Source organism: Silene latifolia, chromosome 3 (assembly GCF_048544455.1).
Source record: "Silene latifolia isolate original U9 population chromosome 3, ASM4854445v1, whole genome shotgun sequence".
Classification (NCBI taxonomy): Eukaryota; Viridiplantae; Streptophyta; class Magnoliopsida; order Caryophyllales; family Caryophyllaceae; genus Silene; species Silene latifolia.
The window spans coordinates 416,608-439,309 of NC_133528.1; the positions used below are offsets into that span (position 1 = coordinate 416,608).

At 35.9% G+C, this 22,702-nt stretch overlaps 3 protein-coding genes and 2 long non-coding RNA genes across 5 annotated transcripts; 3 read left to right on the forward strand and 2 right to left on the reverse strand.

Moving 5' to 3' along the window:
- Window positions 1-248: 248 nt before the first annotated feature.
- LOC141646595 (chaperonin-like RbcX protein 2, chloroplastic) lies at window positions 249-3,590 on the forward strand. Its single transcript, XM_074454470.1, has 5 exons — window positions 249-1,144; window positions 2,167-2,258; window positions 2,702-2,759; window positions 3,102-3,167; window positions 3,263-3,590. The coding sequence occupies exons 1-5, from the start codon at window positions 848-850 to the stop codon at window positions 3,383-3,385; spliced, it is 636 nt and encodes a 211-aa protein (XP_074310571.1). The 5' UTR covers window positions 249-847; the 3' UTR covers window positions 3,386-3,590.
- Window positions 3,591-4,109: 519 nt separating this feature from the next.
- Window positions 4,110-5,092, forward strand: LOC141646596 (uncharacterized). The gene is made up of 2 exons (XR_012545583.1): window positions 4,110-4,415; window positions 4,514-5,092. It is a non-coding gene; the product is annotated as an uncharacterized LOC141646596 (long non-coding RNA).
- Window positions 5,093-9,687: 4,595 nt separating this feature from the next.
- On the reverse strand, window positions 9,688-14,938 carry LOC141646582 (translocation protein SEC62). Its single transcript, XM_074454455.1, has 5 exons — window positions 14,706-14,938; window positions 12,344-12,658; window positions 11,195-11,396; window positions 10,332-10,560; window positions 9,688-10,133 (listed from the first exon to the last, which is right to left on the reverse strand). Exons 1-5 carry the CDS (start codon window positions 14,790-14,792, stop codon window positions 9,893-9,895), a joined length of 1,074 nt encoding a protein of 357 aa, XP_074310556.1. The 5' UTR covers window positions 14,793-14,938; the 3' UTR covers window positions 9,688-9,892.
- A 1,747-nt stretch (window positions 14,939-16,685) lies between these two features.
- On the forward strand, window positions 16,686-17,458 carry LOC141646584 (uncharacterized). Its single transcript, XR_012545581.1, has 2 exons — window positions 16,686-17,029; window positions 17,106-17,458. It is a non-coding gene; the product is annotated as an uncharacterized LOC141646584 (long non-coding RNA).
- LOC141646583 (uncharacterized) lies at window positions 17,381-20,784 on the reverse strand. Its single transcript, XM_074454457.1, has 5 exons — window positions 20,108-20,784; window positions 18,767-19,081; window positions 18,512-18,679; window positions 18,091-18,309; window positions 17,381-17,949 (listed from the first exon to the last, which is right to left on the reverse strand). Exons 1-5 carry the CDS (start codon window positions 20,522-20,524, stop codon window positions 17,536-17,538), a joined length of 1,533 nt encoding a protein of 510 aa, XP_074310558.1. The 5' UTR covers window positions 20,525-20,784; the 3' UTR covers window positions 17,381-17,535.
- Between the last annotated feature and the right edge of the window lie 1,918 nt (window positions 20,785-22,702).

Consider the following 22,702-nt stretch of genomic DNA (forward strand, 5'->3'; position numbering starts at 1 on the left):
GTACGAAAACAACATTATTTCACTACTTGTAATTCCTTATCAAATTATCGAAGTCTTTCATTCACCTGACTGTCGAAACTCGACTTGTTCGAACAACACGGATTGAGAACAGGTCGATTCATACTAAACAGCTAATTTGAGCAGATTTCACACAATTATTCTAATCGACAATTTCTAAATTACCACCGGACGATATAATATTCGGCATGTTATTTCATTGAAATACTCTCACGTATTCGACTTCTTGAGTATTATGGTAAAATCGAAGCAAAGTCAAGTATGATGAAGTAAAGTTAGGGAAGTGGTACAAGTTTGAAGTGGCCTTCAAGGAACAAACAACAGTTGGTTAACACGTTTAATGTACCCCAATTCCCCAATATTGTTACCTGCCTTTGAATCTAACACGTACCTAAATTTTGATCAAAGATTCAAACCCCACATTGTTGGAATCCTATTAACCGTCCAGGTGAAGAACCAAGAATATTCACTAAAATACAACTAACTAATTTTAAGCAATTTTGGACCTCATATTATTCTCTGGTCATCACTTTTATTTGATTTTTCCCACAAAAAAAAACCCAATTTCTCTCTTTACATTCAATTTAGTACAGAAATCGTCCATTATTCCATCACGTTTCTTCATTTCAAACCCCTATTTATCCCCCAATTTATGTAATTTTCTTTAATTTCAACATTTTTGAAAGCATACCAACTGTTTGTCAAAAGTCCTAAGTGAAGCAAAGTTGTTGATTTGTTGAGAATTTTAGGTTTTGGTCATCTGGGTAGTGTTATTTTGGGGAGAATTTAAGTGGGTAAATTTTAGTTTGTGGAATTTGTTTGAGAAAATATGGTGGGTGCTTTCTCTTTGTTAGGTTCCCCTGTTATTGATTCTCCAAATTCTTGCCCATGTTTGTGCTTAGATGCTATGAGTTCGTCTGGTATGAATCTTAAGGGTGGTAAGAAGAAATCGAGAAGGCGAAATGTTGGATCTTTGGAGCTTGGTAGCTCTTTTGTTGATCAAGGGAAGGAATTGTTGAGTGTTATGAATATGAGGTGCTCTAAAAAGCAACGTAAAGCTCGAAGCTTTGTGATTGTTAATGAACTTGGTGGACAGTATGAGGACACTTTTGAGGATGTCAAGACGGTAATTGTTTATCTTTTATATTCTTTGCGAAAGATAATTTAATCAGAGTTAATAAATGTTTGAGACCGATGGAGTTCAATTTTTTAGTAGTAGTACTTTTTGTTCAATTTCTTACTCCATTTAAGAATTCATGTTAGATTTATCCAATGTTGTTCTCGATTCCATGCAACCGATCGTGTTAATGTGTTAGCTGACCCGAAATCATTTTAGGACTAAGACTTTTTTGTTGTTTTGATGAAGGATTTTATAATATGTTGATTTGACATTGACCATTAAGTTACATGCATGTAACTCTGTTTACAGAATTTGCAGATCTGTGTGACTATTGATATTTAAAGGAAGATATTGGGCTCTTGTAACTTTAAGCAAGCTTCTGCCTTTTGTACTGAATGAGTTCTTCTGGTGTAGAACAACTATATGTCTATATTATCTGCTTCATTACCCAAAACGTTTATGTCTTCCGAAAGGTTTTAACTGTATTGGAAATTTGTTAAAATACATTTCATCTCCTACTTGAATCATCATATAGGACGTATAAATTTACGACATTCTTATTTATGCATATCGGCATATGCATGCCACCAACTGAACAACTTTTGTTCTTTCTTCAGCAAATTTTTCAAGAGAAGGTATCTTTTGAGTTTTAGAGTATTAAGTGTAGTGTATGGCTACAATTTTTCGAGGAAAAGCATGCATCCTCTTGTACATGGAAGTTATGAGAATGCTTGTTGCCTACTTTCGTATATAGGAGCTTCAGTCCATGTCATGAGTGCGTAGGCAATTTTTATCACCGTGGGAAACTGTGGATGGATTACGCCCATTGTATTCATTTTATGATCTTTCCTGTAAAATTCTCGTGCTTGAACTGTGGAAGTATACATTGGTGTATTTACTAGATAGTCACAAGGAACCACTGGGTAGAAAGTACCTCTTGCTATATTGTCCCATGTTGTTTGTCAACTGTAGTTATCTGCTTAAATATTCATGAAATGACTTAGTTCTCTGCTTAAATTTTGATGCAGCAAATGTTGAACTATTTTACATACAAAGCCGTGAGGACTGTTCTGAACCAGCTTTATGAAATGAACCCGCCGAAATATACATGGCTCTACAAGTTAGATCACTTCTTTACCACCTTTTAACATTTCATGTAAACATAATACCTCGATCCCATTTATATCGTCCTCATTAGACTTTGAAGGAGAATAGATATCTCACTACTGTACGGTGTTTGACCACCAAAGTCAAATGATGACAATATAAATGATATGAGAGGGGAACATGGCTAGCTTTGGACTTCAATTCAGTTGCAGACGTGTTCATAGTCGTTTTGGTAGTTCTATTGTTGAAATTGATTTTGCATTGAAAAACTTGTTTTGTCAAAATCCCGAGTGTTCATCTCAGTTCAGAGTTATCTGTTTGGAGAGTGCATGCTGAATTGAGTCCTTTGCTGGACGAATTTCCTGAATAGCTCTTAGCATTTCCAAATCCCTTCTTCATGGCTTATTTTCAAGAGTGTTGACATTAAGTTTGCGAATTTGAATTTCAATCATGCAGCTTTCTTGTAGCAAACAAACCAGGGGATGGGAAGCTCTTCCTCCGTAAGCTTGGGAAGGTAAGTTTATCAAATTTGTTCATCTTTCATTTTCAAAATTTGGTACAGTAACAACATTGCACAATGCCCAAAAGGTTCCTGCGTATGGCGAGGAAGAGGGTAAAAAAACACGGAATATTTCCGGATTACTCGTGGTTTTTGGAATTTTCATCATCCAACAACTAATGAATAATATAAAAAATACAAATGGACTAGTGAGTGACACATTTGCTTTATTTCATCATATCCCAAAGACAAAGAACTGGTCTTTTACTCCATTAACAATGGAAAAAACATTCCTGTCAAGCTAAGAGAAACGGGGGAAACGTGACTGCTGACACTATTATCTCCTATGATTGACAGGAGAAGCAAGACCTTGCGGAGAGAGTTATGGTAACACGCCTTAATTTGTATGGAAGATGGATTAAGGTTCGTAATTCATCTCTTCTCTGTTTCAATTGACTGATGTATAACAGTTAAATGTATAGCTAAAAATTCTCCTTTTTGGTGGAATTTCAATGTAGAAATGTAACCATGGTGAAATATATCAATTCATATCGGATGAGAACTTGGAGTTGATGCGTGAAAGGCTGTTGGAGACCATTGTTTGGCCATCGGATGATACCAACACCGAGAAGATTGGATAAATTTCACCAGATTACTATTTTCTGCTTATAATTCATCCTTGTTTTGAATGTTTTGGCACGGTACTGAATTCAGAGGACATAATGTATGTATATATAGTATCAGTTGTAGCTTTAGAACAAATTCTTTCCGATCCCCATCTTCTCAGATGTAATATCAAATTCCGAACACAAGATGTTGTATAATGTTACAGATTTGTCTGCAAAAGAGCAAGTTTTGAAGATTTTAAGATTAGAGTCCGAAAATCAATACCGACATTTCACAAATTTACAAACATTATTTAGCTCCGAAAATGAGATGCAGTCATGGATGAACTCATGAACTTTGTCACATCACAAGTCACAAAGTAAATTTTTAATTCTCAATAACATATACTCGTATCATATGATACTCCGTATTTAGTCATTTTTGGTAGTACGGTATATTTTAAGAGATATTCATGATATAATACGATGAGGTGCGATATATAAGAAAACAAGATAGTATAAGAAAAACCGAAAAAACAATAGTAATATGAAATGAAATTACTTTTGTTTGAAATTAGTAAATACATATAAATATGGCAATTTACTTTTTTTTTTTTTTTTGAAATAAATAAATGAAATGTGTGATAATAACAGAGTATTATGAAAACTATTGACAGCTACTAAGAATATCATAGAAGATAAGATATGCTTAGGCAAACCTAAACACGATATTATATATAAAAAAATATATGTGTCATACGTAGGGACAAATACCTAAATTAATCCCTTCAACACCGGCCATCATCATCTTCCCTCTCTACTTTCCTTTCTTTCTTCCTATTTTCTTCTTCTTCTATTATTATCATATCATAAACTTAATCCAAATTCAAGCGGGTAGGATTACCAGGGCGATAAAGCTCTATCTCATGAGTTTTAACACCGCTGCTGCATTCATTTATATGTGATATCGGGTTTTCATAATTTTTTTTAGGAAGAATTATCATTTGCTAGAATTACTACAAGACAACTATCTCCATTTCTCAACTTTGGCAAAAAAAAAAAAAAGGTACGTATTTATGTCTCCTATATATAATACTATAAGAAAACTCTTAATTGATCTCTCCGTCTTAATTATTTGTTTTCCTTTAATTGTATTGCTTTCAGTTTGTAATCAAGAACAATGGCACCGACAAGTAAAAGAAGAAGAAAAACGACGACGACAACAACAACGACAACTTCAAAATTAACAAGTAGTATTACAAGAAGAGTAACAAGGAGTATATACAAGAAACAACAAGTATTATTATTACTTAATAACCAAAAAACTTCATCAACAAAAAATGTTATTATTGAATCTTCTTCACCGGGCGTTGATCATGATTATCCTATGAACAATAACAAGAGCATTATTGATAATAATAATGATGGATGTTCGACTCCGAAATCGGAGAAATACAAGATACCGGAAATTGTTACATGTCCACCAGCACCAAAGAAGCCACGAGTTTCATCTTCTCCAAATAATTTCTTAGCTCAAAGAAGACGGCAAGTTACTTTCTTTGTTCATCCTGATTTAGACAACTTCTTTATGTTTGCCTCTAAAGATATCAAGGTTTAATTTTTTTTTTTTTTAAATTTAGTTTTTGATAGAATTTAGTACATAGTTTTTGGTTTTTTTAGTGTGTTTTTATCTTAAAAATGATTGTGAGTATTTTTTAAGTTAGATTAATTACTTATTCTAAGGTATCCTAGGGAAAATTTAGCAATTAGACTTAAATCGTACCAGGTCATAAATATCACCTCTCGTGACTTTACGAGCTAAGTTAGCTGATATCTGCGTGACTGCGCCTTCAATTAGTCTTGCTGAAGACGGGTCAGAGCAAGTGACGGGTAATGTCTCTCATAAAATGGATAGGGGACAAGGTAGGGGCACCTCATGTGCTTTCCTCTCTCCTTTATTTGGGTCATTTGTGAGAGAAAATTGTATCCGTCACTCTAAAGTAACGGATAATGAGATTTAGTGCTGCACCTTAAGTTATAGTGTGAAATGAACTTAATGAAGTGTTTTAGTTGAACCTTTTTGGGGTGAAGGGTTCTTAAGTCATTTTAGATTTTGAGAATGGTCAATAATAAATCAATAAGCAAAAAGCTTGTTGAAGGCAATGTAGATTGATAGTTTGAAATTGTAAATTTGGTTGGTTGGTTAGTCTTGTTAAATGTGGTCAAATCAAAGAAAGCAAAATGCTTTTCATTCATTTTTGGTGTACCGTCCAAATTACTACACTATATGCTTTTTTTGTGTGTAATAAAACATGGAGTATTTTTAGTAGCTTGAGTACTTGACTTGGTAATTGGTATAGTCCATACTCCATTGTGGTTGATTGATCAAAATCATAAGCACATATGTCACCATGTTACCGGTTATTCGGTTACTACGTACTAAATTTCCAAATTTCTATATGTAATGGACGGAATTTGAACCCATGTCATGAATATGAAGTGACGGAATATGAGTAGACATTTTTAATCTATACATACATGATGCATGCACACTTAGTTTTCTTTATACATTGCACACAAAAGTGAGAATAAAGGATTCAAGTTAAAGGGTGGTGAGCCAAGAAACACACCTCAAATCAAGCTTTAAGTCTACCTAATTGATCCCCACACGGGTTTTACTGACCCATATTGCCTAATCATAACATTCAGTGTTCTTGAACAAGTCTATTTTATTTTTCTAGTCATTGATTGATTGCTAGATTTGACCTACTATTTATATTAGTTTTAATAGGTTGAACTGTATACTCAGATACGATTCTAAAGAATGATTTATATCCGTCGATTTGGGCTATGATGTAGGAGTATATTAGTTTTAGTAAAATGATTCGATCTTAAACTGAATTTAGATGAACGAAACTGAACTAAAATTAGTCCAAAAGAACGGATAGAAGCGAAATGATTCGATGAATATGCTTTAGATAAGCTTTAGACAAAATAGACGGCTAAATAATTAAAGTGGTCATATAAAATAGTCATAATATCGTACGTGAATAATGACGTGACAAAATAAGCACTATTAAAGCATTTAATAATCACAAATTCTCATTGAAGACTTGACATATCCGTCACAAGCTGAAGACGGATACCATTTTACCTCACAAAGTACCCACTTTTTCTCTCTCTGCAACACTATTTATGTGGTCCCCTTTCTCCACTAACCCATTTTGTTACCATTTTATCTCACAAAATATCCGTCACAAATGGTAACCCGTCACAAGGGAGACCAATTGTTTAATAATAGAGAAGGGCTAAAGGGGTCATGAATCATGATTTTATGTATCACAAATTTTCATCTAAGACGGTTACTATTTGTCTTAAGCTTATATCAAATTTATATGGTAAGTTGTCTTGAAAATATTAAATTTTTTGTCTTTGTTACGAACATGTCTTAGTATTCGATTTGTCTTTAATCTGAGACGAATAGTGCACATCTTAAGTACGGAGACGATAATAATGGTTGGATTAATAAAATAGCAAGTGGTATATGATATGACTATGTGGTGCCAAAAGATAATGTAGACATCCATTAACAAGGAAGGAATCCAAAGAAAGAGATGACTCGTGTGGGTTTGGATGATTGTTCATCGTTTGTAGAGAATCCCCAAATATACCTCCCTCCCTTAAATCATTGTTTTTTTCAACTAGTCTTTCTTGAACTGAAACTGAGTAAATTTTAGCATAGTACGGTCATATGGTACAGTCATATAGAACGAGACCATTCTATAGTAAAAAAGTCACTATTTTATACTCCCTCCCATCCACTCCAAAGATAACATGAACCCATTTTTTGTGAGAGTAAAAGTGGGTCTATGTTACCTTTGGAGTGGATGGGAGGGAGTATTAAAATTTGACACTTTTAAATATTAAAAATGGTAATTTTTTAGCATAAAATGGTTCTACTTATTATAAAGTAATTATTTTTTATCCGCTACATCATACAACGATCGTTCACAATAACTGTTCTATCTCTATCGATCTACACTTTCTGTAGATATGGCTCTTTTCTGTAGATATGACCCTGTGCCGAATATAAAATGGAGGCCCCAAAACTCAAATTAAATTACCATTTATTTGCGCTCCTAAACAAAACTTATTGATCATCGTTCACCGACTCATAGTAATTGATACGAACCGAAAGGGAACTTTTTTTTTTTGAAAAAGGAAATGCTAAGATATATTTTAGGCATTTTTAAAATAAAAAAATTATAAAATAATACGATCTCACACCATAAAACGGTTCATTTTTATAAAATAACTATTCGTTTAATGCTAATAATGATTTGTTTTTACTCAATAAAATCGTCTCATAATATAAAACCGTTTAATACAATAATTACGGTAAAAAGTTGAAAGATAAAATTGTCACCAAAAAAACACAAAAATCAAAAAAGGTAAAAGTATCTTTAAAAATTCTGACTGATGTGTAATAGTTTACTACTATTGTGTAGTCTATAAACCAATCACATAATAACAATAAAAAAAATGGGGAAAGTGGGAAACAAAGAAGCAGAAGAGTAGATGTATTTATTCATGTAGCATACACCGAGTATAATATTTGATGTATGTAGGGATTGGGCTCAAAATTTTGAGGCCCTAATTTCCCTTGGGCCCCGATGCAAAGAGCTGAAATGCTCCTCCTCTTGGACGCCCATGCCCATGGGTATTAATTATTAAATAGTAAAACCAAAAACCATGAAAAAACCTTATATGAAACATTTTAAATGATTTTTTTTTTTTAATTTATTTGATCAAATCTTCATTTTCATGATGTTTCAATATCAAAATGATTATTTTTAATGTTGTATTTTAGATTTTTTTAACTTTGATGAAATTCAAACTCATTCCATCCAAAATTGAAACAAACACAAGGTATGAGGAATCAAGTTCCAAACCCATACCACCCGGGTATGATTCCTGATTCAAAACACATACCCACGCGCGAACCAAACGCGCCCTTAAAACTGTACTTCAATTTTTTTTGGTGTGGAGGTGGAATAGGTCAAAACCGAAACTGGAGAGATGGTCATAAACTCATATTAAGACCATGTTCAAGCAAGGTTAATTGCTAGGTCATGACTTTACTTAGTCATGCTAATGACTTAATTAAGCAAGATAACTGGTGACCAAAGGTGGTTAATTTGTGACCTTCTACAATAAAAGGTCAATTTGTGACCATTGTTGAACAAAATTGACTACCTTGGTGACCACCTATGTGTACAATTTTTAGTTTTATTTATTTATTTATTTATTTATTTATTTTTATTGGTTGAAGAATGCAAAAACAATAAAAAAAAGGGATTGAAAATGTTGTGAAGTGGAAAATGATTGGGTTAATGACCTAGGTCGTGACCGTCTGTTTGAAAGGGTGAAAGTAAGTCAAGATAAATAAAGTGAGATTAAAAGTAAAACCGAGTCGCGACCACTGCTTGAGGATGGTCTAACTCATAACGCCGCACCAGAATATACTCTATCACTCAAAATCGTACTTCAATTTTATTTTTTGGCAAGGAGGTAGCCAATAGGTGAAAGCTGAAAATGGATGTATAATTTTATTTTCTTGGAATGAGGTTTGATAAATTATGATACACAAATTCTTATTTGTGACGGAGGGTATCCGTCACAAACAAGAGACGGGTACCATATTGTCTCACAAAAAACCCATAGGGGGTGAGAGAAGGAGCACATGGGGTGGGTGCCCACCTTATCCCCTCTACCCATTTCCTCTCACAAAATACCCGTCGCAAGATCCGACCCGTCACAAGGGAGACCTACTGATTATGATATGAGCACTTGTAAGAGAATGCATCTGGATTCAAGTCTTTTTGGTTAAGTTGATGTATTCCTTTTTCAATACCAGTGATGTGATATCTTAATCTTATCAAATTCACTGTCTTATGTTGTGCTTTAGTAGCTTTCTAGTATTAAATGGTTTATCGTACAAAACTCATCAGAGCTTTTCTAGAATCCCAGGTTGTCCATTGACTTCGGTATTCGGACCAAATATATTAAATCGTCTTATTGGCCTCGTTGCATCTCGTATTTGAGTCGGAGTTTGTATGTTGGCTATGACAACCTCGACTTAGTCAAATACGTCATGCACGGCAATTTTGTAGGTTATAATGGCGTTCCAGGCCGTTCCATAGTCAAGAACTGGTTTCTATGGTTCCTATTTGGCAGAAGGTGTAGGACAACAGCGGAGATGATGCAAAGCGATCATGTGGATCCGTCATCAATCATACGCTCTGCATTTGTATACAATCCGGTACCATAGCGTAGCATTGTGTACAACAGATAGTAAACTTATTTTTGCATTTTGTACATCTTGGGAAGCCACTAATGTTTATGTATAACACCAAAGATCAGAATTCTGGATACCTTGTGTTCCTCCAACATGCTTTAAAATACAGTTCTACATCTCAATTCTCAAAAGGGGGAGGAAAATGCAATAAAATCGTAACCTCAAACCGCACGAGCAAAACATTATTATTCCGATTCATCCCTGTGATTTTGTTCACTGTCATCTTCACCCTCCTCTTGAATGTCCTCGACATCCACATTATCTGGAGGTGGTGGTACTTCAGAACTTGGTTCACTGCCACTTGCAGTGTCATTGTGGAAGTCGGTTGCATTTACTATGTCTGCTTGTTTCATCATTCCAGATAGAGCTAGTTTAGGAGACCACTCCAGGACATCGTCAATAATGTTGGAAACCCGTTTCTGATACCTGAGATTAACAAGTGCAGTCATTAAGTAAGGGATTAATAATCAAAAGAATCTCCGTTAGATCATACGGAGTAGAACACAATGATATCTATAGCTAGGACCTAGGAGTTTAAGACCAAAATGAGAGTTTCAAAAATTTCTTGATCAATAAGAGAACAATATGATAAAGAAAAAGGAAAACTATAGAAATAACACTAACCTGGCTCGAGCAGCCTCATCTGGAGCATGATGTCTCAAAAGTGATATGAAGACGACAGCCACTATAGTAAAGAAAAGCCTAGCAGTCCATTTTGGTGGTTCCTCTTCATCTTTCTTGGGCCAAAACCGGAATAACTCGCTCAATGTTGCCTCTTCTGCAAGAATGTTGGGGAAAATCCACACGCGCTTTCCAAGAAGTATCCATAGAGCACTAAACACTGTAGCTCTCACTGCAAATGTAACATGAAATACAACAGTTTGTTCAGAACTCCTATTGTTGATAAACAGAAGCACAATACACCTATGGGCTATGGTACTCCATATTAACATACAAGGGCAGCCATACTTCCTAGGGCTAAAACATTAAGCCGTCTAACATCAATTTCCCAAAAAGATTTTCAGGATACCTTAAATACAACATCTTGCTTTCAAAATTCAAACTCATCTGTGAGACAAAATACTGGAAAATCCCTATCTTACTATCATATGGAAGAACATGAACCAAAACTAAATACCAAAAACATACCACAGATAAAATGCTACCCATTAAAAAGGGAAACAGGAGGTTAAAGTAGGAAAATACATAAGATAGAAGACGGACACCATCAGACAAGTTAGCAACAACATAGTAGACAACTGCTGAAAAATTAACTCTAACAGAAGGGAGGTAGGCATTGCCAAATTTCAAGAAATAGCTAGCTGGTAATGCTGAAAAACTAAAAATTAGGCAAGGGAACACTGAAATCTTCAAGAAATAGCTTATCAATAATGGCAGGATGGAATTGAGAAACAAAGGCACCAACAGAACGACTGCATGTTGATGATATGCTTCTAAGAATACAAAATATGCCACAAAAAACATACATAGTAGAAGGCACATTATAAGTAGAAGAATCCCAGCGCACGAGTAGAGAACCACGAGCTTAGCCTTGTGTGGATATACGGGAAACAGGCAAATGGCTAGTGTTAAAACAGGCCAAGAGAATGAGAGAAGTGTCTGCCATAAAGGATGTCGCTTTACAAACGTCCACACAAAGAAAGCATCGTTGTCTGAAAATGTTTGAACCTGCAGCACAGTTAACAAGCAACAGATGAGCAAACAAAAAAGGAGTAACAAACTGTATTGTAGATTTCAACAATGTCATATTAACCAATACCTGTTTAAAAACATGCTTATAACTTGTATTGTTCAGTAAAACGCGTAAGACTAAAATCAACTCACCCTTTTTTTTAACTAGACTATCATAGTGAGCATCTATTTTTCACTAATTATTCCATTTCCAATAGAGCCCAGGACACACTATTTTTTGGTTCTATATTAGGATGGAATAAAGCAAAATGGCGCAGAGACTAGGTATGCTTCTTTCCATTTTAAAGTTACACTCATTCAACGCAATTTTTGACACAGATTTCATAAAGGGTGCCTCGAAATCAGTTTCATAGTGTTCTTAACATGGGACAAGGTTGCATATCATCCAACCCCCTAATCCCCTATTCTGCTAATTGTGAGGGTTCTCAAATCATTGAATAATGTCGCCGTGTATTAGTCACCTCGTTGAGGAAGCAAAAATAAAATCGCATTGCTTCACCACACAGCATCCCCCAATTTGGAGAGATAACCGGGCTAATCAAATTTCCTTGTTTTAGGCTGTTAAGTGTTAACTTTAGAATCAGTTGTAGTGAAATTTCAATCAAACACAGACATACATAAACTTTCGCCTTGTTTGGATGGAGGGATTTGGAGGAAAAGGAAGGGGAGGGGGAGGGCAGGATACAACATCCCTTGTTTGGATAACAAAAGAGGTAGGGGGGAAATGGAGGGGGAGTAATTTGGAGGGATCCATTTTCCCTCCAAGCCTAACGAAAATCCTTCCACCATAGGAAAGATTTGGTATCCACTTTCCCTCCCCTCCTTTTCCTCCACTTTTGCTATCCAAACACATCCTTTAAGTAGCAAATCTGGTTTTCTAGAAAGATCAATGCTTAACAAAAAGAAGATCAATCTTGACATACAGGATAGATCTCCAAGTGTGCCGGCCAAGTAGATAACTTCTTCTTTCCAGGTCTTAAAGTCTTTACGACACGGTCACAACGCACTATAAGGTTTTTCTTCAAAAGAGTATTGCCAATATCTTCTGGTTCCAGATTCTTGTCTAATCCCAATATATCGGAAACCTCAGAATGATTTCTCAAAAAACTAACAAAATCCTTCCCCCTAAAGTACTCAACGCGTGTTTCCTGTAGAACAGCCCATCTTGACTCCAAACCTTTATGATCCCTCACTTTCTCAGCAAATGATAGATACACATCCTTCTCTGCAGTTTGTTTCTGCAATACATCAGAACTCCAATAAGACTAACATATAAAACCATTGCGCACAGTAAGACTTTTTTTTATAACTAAGCTTTTCCATATAACAGTTACAAGTGGAAATATTACAAAATTAAACAATTCTTATGCAAGATATCTATCAAATACACAAGTTATACAAATTTCAACACTTTCTAAAGAAAATAGGGAAATCTCAATATAACAGGAAAAAATGTTTTCAATCCGAAAATAACGATTAAATACCCTTGATATCAAATGTAACTGTCAAATACAATCAATCAGGAAATCACAATTCAGTAGCTATCAAATACACAGGTTAACTGACTTTTATAAACACCTTCGATTGGAAATAGAGGACTTTCAAATAACAGGGAAAAAACACACAAGTGAATGGAAATTCGGAATGGAAATTCGGAAGAAGAGACTACAAGGGCCTTGGAGATTTTAACTACAAAGAAGAGAGTATAATCCTCTCATGAGATCGTGAATGGAAATTCGGAATCAACGTAGAACTGAAAGGTGATCTTTTCAACTACAAGGGCCTTGGAGATTTCAATCAAAATAAGTCAAAATCTACGGAAGACAAAGTACATCGTTTAAGATGTCAAGACTACATGCTGCATTTAATAGGGAAAAGTTGGAAACACATGACCATGCAGACCACTGCAGGTGGGAGGTAACTCAAGTAAAAGTCTCAGCAGCCGCACAATTAAGATCTACAGGCTAGTTATCTGTGGTGCCATAAAGTTGGTCATAAAAGAGCCACTTCCGTAGATAAAAGGAGTGCATATTCCACAAGATACCATGTGCCATGGTAATAGGTTGCCTCTACCGATATACCGTGGACACTAAGGGAGTGTTTGGACTTTGATAGGATTTCAGGAGCGAGCGGTATTAATGGGAGGGAAAGAGGAGGAGGGGAAGGAGTAAGAGAGGTTTCCCTCCAAATCCTTCAGGGATTAGAAGGGATTTCAAAACTTTCAAGAGTTTTCCATCCTCTACCCTCCAACCCTATTGGCTATCCAAACAAATAATTAGTGTCATCCCACTCACTTTCCCCTCAAAACCGTTCCATCCAAACAAGCCCTAAATTTCGCAGGGAGTACATATTTCCTAGGGGGTGGAAGAATTCTTTCTTCCCGTAAAAATAAGTCCTTCCTACATAAAACACAATTACATGACTAAGAAGCCTACAACTTCAGCGATAAAACGGACTTCCATTTGCAATAATACAGACATACTTGAATGTCTCAAATGGCATAAACCAAAGTTCAGACAGTACACAAGCATGTCACTTTGTCATGACCGAAAGTCCAAAACTTTCAGCAACCTTATCCATCTAAGTATTTAACAGATGCATGCAATACTTAATGCCTCCAAAAGGTTTATTATTTCGCCTACTAGCACAATCCAAATGTAATATTAAAAACTTTATTGCAGCACGACCTCACAAACCATTCAAGTTTCACATTCTTATGCATATGAACGACTAACTTGCCTCGACAACTCAGACATCACGCGACTAAACTACTCCACAGCATCATACACTCTTCCTTCCTCCCCTCATTACCAAAATTTGAACCCAAATTCAACCTCAAAAAATTTCAACAAAATTTCGGATCGTCGAAATACGAATGATTAACTTGCCTCCACACTCGACACTGCGCTAATAACCTACTCCATACCATCTACACTATTTTACTCCCCCATCACCAATAAAAAAGTCTCCTTTGAACCTAAATTCAACCTCGCAACATTTCAACAAAATCTCGCACCGTCGAAATACATCGACATTCACATTCAACATAACAATTTCACTCCTAAATCAATCAACACCAAACAACACACACTAATCACACATAATGATCAATTAAAACTCCTAAAAAGTTCGATCCGAAACACAAATCCTCCTACTTCACAAACAACACACAATCAAACACAAAAATGCACAATTTAACCGACGATGAAATATAAGATCTACTATCACTAAACCCTAATTAACTCCCAAATCTTTCAAAATCAACAAAAAGATAAAAATGCAAACCCTAGGAGGTGTATCGTTGCCGCCGCCACTGGTGGCTCCGCCGGCTGATCGCCGAGCTTTCTTCTTCTCGACGCCGGCTTTCTTCATTTCCGTTTTGTTGTTGTGTTTTCTCTCTCCTCAGAAATTACAGTGAGTTATTTCTGTTGGTGTTGGGGAAAAAAAACGTGTCACAGTTAACGTGCGATATTTTGTTTAGTTATTTTAGGACAAAATGTTTTTGTAAAAGGATGAATAATTAATTTAATTTTGTTGAGTGTTGTACTTGTAAACAACGACGTCATTTCATGTTGTTTTCTCATTTAATTTGCTGATGTGTTTGTATATAAGTGTGCTAGAGCTGATCATATGGCCCAGGCCCGCTAGCCCGACCCGGCCCAGCCCGTTTTTTTTTCCCGGGCTTGGGCCTCGATTTTAGGCCCGAAAAGCCCACGGCCCGAAGCCCATGGCCCAATTCAATATAATAGGGCCGGGTTTGGGCCACCTTTACGGCCCGAATTTTGGCCCGGCCCGGCCCGAACATATGCAAAATTTATAAATATGTATAATTTAAGAATGTTAATAAGCATTAAGTAAAATAATTAACCAATCAATTGTTGTATTGTAAATAAGCCGTAATAACTTGTTTACATGTATTAGTTTGATAAGGCTTAGTATTTTCCTTCACCAGTATTTATATGATAAAAAATGAGCTAATGATTTTGTATCATATTAGTGCCGATAAATTATTTACCATTATCGGCGTGCTAAGTCAATGTTTTTGAGCCTAAAGAAAAACAATTATCAAATCAATTACAAAATTACAACAACATACAAAGTGAAAGACCGCACTAAAATATATTATTACACTACTAAAAATTGTGCATTTAGTTTGTATAAGTCACCTCAAGCAATATCATAAAAGCTACATTAGGTTACTACTTCTTAATTGCAATACTCGAAATAAATCAGACAATTCTATACGAAATTTTTGATAACAAATACACAAAGTATTATAACTTCAAAAGGAGATTTCTAAACTTATTTTAAGAGAAAAAATATTTAGCCCGAATTGGCCCGAATCGGCCCGAAAGCCCGCTTAAGCCCGCATGGACCGGGTTTGGGCCGACAAAATAGGCCCGCACTTGTAGCCCGGCCCGGCCCGGTCCGACCCGCACACTTGGGCTTAATTTAATGCTTGGGCCCGGCCCAAACCCGGCCCGGCCCGGCCCAAACCCGGCCCGGCCCGGCCCATGATCACCTCTAAAGTGTGCCATGTGGATAAAATAACATTATTGGACACGATACGATACAGTCTGTTTGACTTTTCCCTCTTTGGGCCGATTCGGGGTTTCATAGCCATGACCCGGCCATGCCTGCCTTGTTGTTCGGTTGTCCCTATTAAAGACGATGACGAAGATGGAGAAGGAATTAAAGACGATGATGAAGATGGAGAAGGATCTATTCATGATGACAAATGCTTCATCAAAAGCTAACATGTCGGGATCCAAAGTAGATCGCTAGACATTGCGACCAAGACCTGGCGACTGATTTCAGTCGTCTATTTTAGTCGTCCAAGCAATTAATTCTTGTAGCGCATCCACTCATACATATAACATCAGCAGGGACGGAGCTAAACACAGGCCGATCAAGTCATGGTCGAAGCCAACTTTTTTGAAAAATATCACAATAGCTTTCTTGAAAAAAAGTAACTATGATTAGAAATATAGGTAAGAATGATGTTTTAGCCTCAGGTAGAATTTGAACATAACTTCGTAGAAGTCAGGTAAATAAAAAACGACATGAACTTTGGATTTATTAAAACCTTCCGATGCCATCTCGCTATGGGTCGATTTAGGGTCCGGAGCCAACTTTAACCTGCCACCGACCCAAAACCGACCTAACCCAAACCCGGCTCGTGGCCCGTTTCTTAATAGTGTCCCAACTCCCAACTACAAGAAATTGAAGCAACTCTAATCGGAATCATGGGATACAAACAAAACCGTTATCTACAAGGCCTACAGTAGATACCAAATTGAATGGGTGGTGAAAAACAAGCATTTCATTCATTATTCAGGAAATGCATCATCTTTGGTCTTTATCTCCTCAAACACCATTACCATTCCATACACTAAACTCCCATAATTACACTACTACTGATAACCTCATCTACTCATCTTTTCCGCCGATAATTAACAGAAGAAACTATCATCCATGGCGGGTTTCAGCAACGGAACAAGAACCAAACTTCAAGGTGGACCAAGAGAAGGCTAGGCAAGCTCTTAATGACTTAGACCTCCAACTTGAGTCTTTTTCAAAGAAGCAAATCAACCCACCTAAAATCAAAGGTTATCGTCTTTTATCTTCATCGATATCTCATTCATTAAGTTGCTTATCTAACATTATGTAATAATAAAATTGCAGCATCAAGTCTTCCCAACTTGAAGGTTCAAATGAGAGAAGAGCCACCGGAAATTACAGGATCGATGTTAGGATACTTGGGATTTATTCTATTTGTTTTCACTATTTTCTACAATATACTCTTCGCGACTGTCATAAAGCCTTACATTGATGGACCAGACGACATTGCTGTCGCTAATGTTGCCACGACTGAAGCTTCTGCTGAAAGATAATCTGTAGACTGTATACAAGCGAGACTGTAAGTAAGGGTTAGTAATCAATACCCGACATCTGTATACTGTATACAAGCGAGACTGTAATATTGAGGAATAAATGAGTTTATCAAAATGCAAGAACAACTCTTATGTGGAAAGAAACGGAGGGTATACCGTATACATATCTTCAACTGTTTCTCGTATCAGAAAAGACTCAACGAGGTTAATTTTTAACAAGCTTAAGATTTCTTAGGATCGTGCAGAGGGTACACATATCTTCTACTATTATGCCTCTCCAAATGTGAGACATTACCAATATCCTTAAAGGGAAGCCTGTTAAAAGCCGATACAGGCCTAATGCTGACGTCTTTGTATAATCTCTTCTCTTCGTTATAATCAACCGCCTTGTTCTGCATAGTCTTATATTCTGGACTCCTTTGTTTTACACGGCATGTTAATGGCCGTTTCTCTTTTGCTAGCTGCGCTCCAAGTGATATTGGTGTTGAATCTCTACTTGCTTTCGTCTTGTCTTCACAAGTTTCCTGATCCCGAACCTTTGATTTTTCCAGTTCCTCGAGAAGTTCCTGTACTTGTTTCTGCAGTTTATTCTCCTTGTTTTCGAAAGAAACTGCCTTTTGCTTCAATTCCTCCACCTAATTAATAGAAGTATTAGTCATTTACCGAGTTTTTCTGTTATATGCAAATTATTTAGGCATCTTATTGTTCATCAGCAGTAACTTTACCCGCTAACCAGAAACTTGCTCGAACAAATAAACACTATGTGAGAGACTCACCTCAGAATGAAGGGTTTGGATTTCTTGATCCGATTTTAATGCATTAGCTTGCCAGAAATCCCGAGATGACTGCAACTCTTCCATTTCCTCCCTAACCTGACCCAACATCTCTTGCATCTGAGACCATTGTTGCGTCTCAGCCTTGACCTGTTCCATTAGCCTCTTCACTATGGCTTTACACTGCCCTGAGCATACCTTAAGCTCACCGGATTTTGCCTCCTGTAGTGAACGCATACATATAGCACATAACAGGTAAGCTACATAATCAACTCAAATCCTAGAAGCGATACAACCAGTAGCGCATATTGAAGAAAAGATAGAATGGGTCGGATTTTAAAGCCTTCATCACGAGTCAACAGGGCCGAGCCCTCATAACAATAGGAATATCTGCCACTGGTTAAAAACGAAGAAATGAACATGCCTGTGATAACTGAGAGGATAGATCAGCGAGGTCAAATCGTCTGGAACTGGTTGCAGAACTTGGAACCGAGCAGTTTGAAGCTGACAACATGGAACCATACACTTCTTCCATTCTCTTCAACAACTTCCCCTTTGATAATCTTTCCATTTTCCTTCTCAACTTTTCCACCTGACATCATCCCACAATAATAACAAGGACTCAAAACCGGGCAACAAATGACAGCAAAACTAAAAATGATAACTAAGGATCTCTTACATCGGCTAGTTTGATTGAATGGCGTTTAGAACCACCATACGTCTTCATCTTCCTTGTGCATTCAGTTGAAAGGCTAGCTACTGACAAGTCCTCTACCTCTTCAACACAAACGTCGTTTTGATCAATTTCATTGTATTCCTCAAGTTGTTTCTGTAGCTCAGATGCTTGCTTGTCGAAATTACTGCAGTTTTGAAGCTCCGGGCTTTTTAACCCTGAGCTCCTCCTCTGCAATTCAACAAGCTTCTTAGACAATTCCTCAATTTCTTCCTCTATTACTGAACTTACATTCTCACCCTCACTGATTTTCTTCTTTCCCTGTACGCCACCAACCCGATCATCATTCAGTATATCTTACCAAACAGTAGAACATATATGAACACACTAAACCTGTTCACTCACTACAGATAAATTATGAGATAATAACAGCAAAACTGACCTGACTCGAAACTTAACCAAACACAAGTATTTGGAAACTGACATGGAATATGTATAGACTCAAAATCACCCTACTCGTATGTCAAGAAACCATTTCAACCAAAAACTTAAGCTGATTGTTGGAATCTTAAGATCAGTTTTATACTCTAACATCGTATACCCCGTTTGACAATTCTAATTAACAGTGGAATCAAACAAATAAATGGAACAACAACAACATCATAGCCTTAATCCCAAAATGATTTGGAGTCGGCTGACATGAATCATCCTTTCGAACCGTCCATGGGTGAACGCACGCCTCAAAATGCGAATAAAAAAGGGGAAGATGAAAAACAAAAAGGAAGAACGAAAATATAATGGAAAGTCAAGCTAAACTTAGGGGTTTTAAAATCGAATTTCGGCTTTCTTTTATAAAAACTTAAAATTTAAATCGAGAGAAAAGATTAAAACAATTTTTAAAAACCGAAATAGAACATTATGAACACTTTTTTAAAATAAAAAAATGGAACATTTTTTTTAAAAAATAATTTTGAAAAAATAATACTACTCAGTAAATAATTAACATTCTGACATTCGGAAAACAGCCGAAATGAGTAGAAGACAAATCTAATTAGCAAAACAATTAAAAAAAATACTAAAAAATGGATTTAAATACACAACAAGCAATACTACGTCTTACATCCTAATCATTTTTATTTTTTTGTAATTATAATCGAACGTAAATAAATGATTGGGACGGAGAAGTAACTAATTGAACACAACATGAAATTCAAACGAAAAGTTAAGATTAATCACCAAAAACAGGATTACGCAAACAAGATAAGGTCCAATTCTTTTGGAGGGAAACTTTCTAAATTAAAGCGAACTGAAATGAAATAAATTAAGTCGAAAAGAACAAGGTCTTACGAAAACAAGGGAGTGAACGGCGGACTTCAAACTCCGATGAAGCGAACTCCGTTCACTCTCTAATTTCTTAACAGCAACCTCTCTCTCCATCCTAAGTAAATAACACTCAGCTCTCAACATCTCCGCTTCAAATCTCCATTTACTACTCTTACTACTACTACTACTAGTAGTAATCTCTCTCTCCTCCACGTCATCACTGCTTGTGCTTTCTCTATCCTCCACGTCATCGTCCGCAAGAACAACCTTCTCTCTCCTCCGCGAGTTTAGAAGTACTACCGGAGGTACGCCGTACGCCGCCGTGGACGGCGGCACTCGTGGTGGTTTGCGGCGGTGGATGCGGCGGGGGAGTTGGAGTATTCGAGGCGTTGGTGGTGGTGGTGGGGTCCACTTTGGTCGTCTTATGTTATTATTCGACATTTTTGTATCTTTGCGGTTTGTGTGTTTCGAGTTTAGGAAGGAAGGGAGTTTTTGAAAGAAAAACTCGTAACGGTATAGTGAAGTGAGGGAGGTAGAGTTTGTGATACTCTTATTATTTAAATCGGAAATCGGAAATGAGATAACGTTATCCGATGGTATCGAGTTTGAATTGTTATAACGTTGGATATATTATGATTATATATTAAGATGTTGCATGAGAGTATCAGAGTATGAGACGGTTTTAGACTTGTAGTTGTCTTGAATTGAAGATGGTTTTTTAATTAATGTATATATAAGATTGTATAACCGTTTCATGCTAAATTATCGTAAAAATAAAATAAAAATTACACACATTTACCTCTCGGTAGACCATTATTGTGTATATCTCTATGATCAATTTGTTTAAGCAAAATATTTAATAAGTAGGTCGTATTTCGTAGAAAAGTCTAATAGAAAAGAATTCGCTGTATTTAAAATATACATTATATATTACGGAGTACTTTGTAATTGTAATGTAGAACAAAGTCAAACCTCCTAAAACAAAGAAATATTATTTTGAAACTTACAAGCTTAAACAAATTTGAAAATTTGTTGGACAATTTCTTATATATTGAAATATTTTATACTCCGTAGGTCTAAAAATAACATCGAGAGAATAACTCTTGCTAATGTTTGTTCTTTTAAAACTATGCACTTCTTATCTATTCATTCATTCATTCATTCATTCATAAAAACATTATTACTTTTGTGAAACAACTATACAACCGTTAGATCGACACTAGATTCAATCTGGATCATTCAAAAGAGAGGGAGGTCAGAGATCTCACTCTTACTCTTTCACCTCATTCACCAAACTATCATTATCCTGGTTATTACACAGCAGAAAGAAAAGGTTTCGTGGTTCCAACTCACTTATTCTCAGTATTATTTATTTCTTATATATTGAAATATTTTATACTCCGTAATTCTAAAAATAACATCGAGAGAATAACTTTTGATAATGTTTGTTCTTTTAAGACCATACACTTTTTAAAAGTCGGCATGCAATTAGGAATATACTTCATATAATAGTGTCATCATTCACCAAGTAGTACTAAGGTAATAAAATGACCGTTATATTGTTATGAGACGGTTTTATTCTATAACATGTACACTTCTGAGAGTGGAGGCAGGGATGGAGTAAAGAAAGAGGCGTGCAAGTGCAACCTCGAAGTGCAGAAAGAACAGAGATTTGAAAACGAAGCAATAAAATGTCATTTAATTTAGAAGTTTTATTAGGTTGAATAAGAAGCGCCTTGATGTTGGTTGTTTCTTGATTTTGGCGTACCATTATGCTTTTCTCAGATTCTTCTCCCACTTTTCCCAACCCTTTTCTCGATTCCTTGCTCAATTCTCCCCTTCCATTTTGAATTTCCTTACTGCTTTACTTCATTTTATTATTTTACTATACCTTTTATGAACATTGTTGGCTCAATAATAGTAATAATATATACACCATCTTGTATTAAAACAATAATGTTGAGTTGAGTAAGCTAAAAAGATTTTTAAAGTCGGGATGAGAACTTTTAAGGATCAATAACCAGTTTATTAACCAGATAGATGACTAAGACCATGACCATGTTCTTTTATACTCCGTACTTAATTTTAACTCATTTCAACTCTATTCAGTTCAGTTCAGTTCAATTCACTTCTTCTCGGCCAAAAAAACAGGGCCTAAGCTTTGACGTTCATGTGATATAAAGACATCACCTGCTTTTAATCTAGCATTACAACACACTATTTGAATGATTATATTTGTGAGAAAAAAAATTAATTCGAATGATTATATTCAATATCATACTATGAGTACTTGAGATATCTCCAAAAAAAAAAAAGCGTTTTAAGGACAAGGAACTTTAACACTCCTATTATTTTGAGTATTTAATTAATTCAATATTAGTTCAAATTTTTTAAATTTTTGTACAAAATCTAAGTACAACTTTACAAGCATAAAAAATGGGACGTCATGCACATTAATTTGTTTGGAACTAAGTCATTGTCCGTGCATGGAGCTGAGCTAATAATATCAATGGACCAGGTACTACCAAAAGTTTGTTACTCGACCTCAAAGGCTCAAATAGGATGGGGACCTAGTAATTTAATTAAATTCTTCATAAATGGTCTTTTGAGATAGATTTT

Excerpts from the sequence above, each read along its gene's own strand:
- LOC141646595 (XM_074454470.1), top strand. The coding sequence starts at position 848 with ATGGTGGGTGCTTTCTCTTTGTTAGGTTCCCCTGTTATTGATTCTCCA. Across the intron at positions 1,145-2,166 it reads CTTTTGAGGATGTCAAGACG|CAAATGTTGAACTATTTTAC; the intron begins GTAATTGTTTAT and ends ATTTTGATGCAG. Across the intron at positions 2,760-3,101 it reads TCCTCCGTAAGCTTGGGAAG|GAGAAGCAAGACCTTGCGGA; the intron begins GTAAGTTTATCA and ends TATGATTGACAG.
- LOC141646582 (XM_074454455.1), bottom strand. The coding sequence starts at position 14,792 with ATGAAGAAAGCCGGCGTCGAGAAGAAGAAAGCTCGGCGATCAGCCGGC. Across the intron at positions 10,561-11,194 it reads TATAATGTGCCTTCTACTAT|TGAGAGCTACAGTGTTTAGT; the intron begins GTATGTTTTTTG and ends TTACATTTGCAG. Across the intron at positions 10,134-10,331 it reads GATGAGGCTGCTCGAGCCAG|GTATCAGAAACGGGTTTCCA; the intron begins GTTAGTGTTATT and ends TGTTAATCTCAG.
- LOC141646583 (XM_074454457.1), bottom strand. The coding sequence starts at position 20,524 with ATGTCGAATAATAACATAAGACGACCAAAGTGGACCCCACCACCACCA. Across the intron at positions 18,680-18,766 it reads ATTCAATCAAACTAGCCGAT|GTGGAAAAGTTGAGAAGGAA; the intron begins GTAAGAGATCCT and ends GGATGATGTCAG. Across the intron at positions 17,950-18,090 it reads TCCAAACCCTTCATTCTGAG|GTGGAGGAATTGAAGCAAAA; the intron begins GTGAGTCTCTCA and ends TCTATTAATTAG.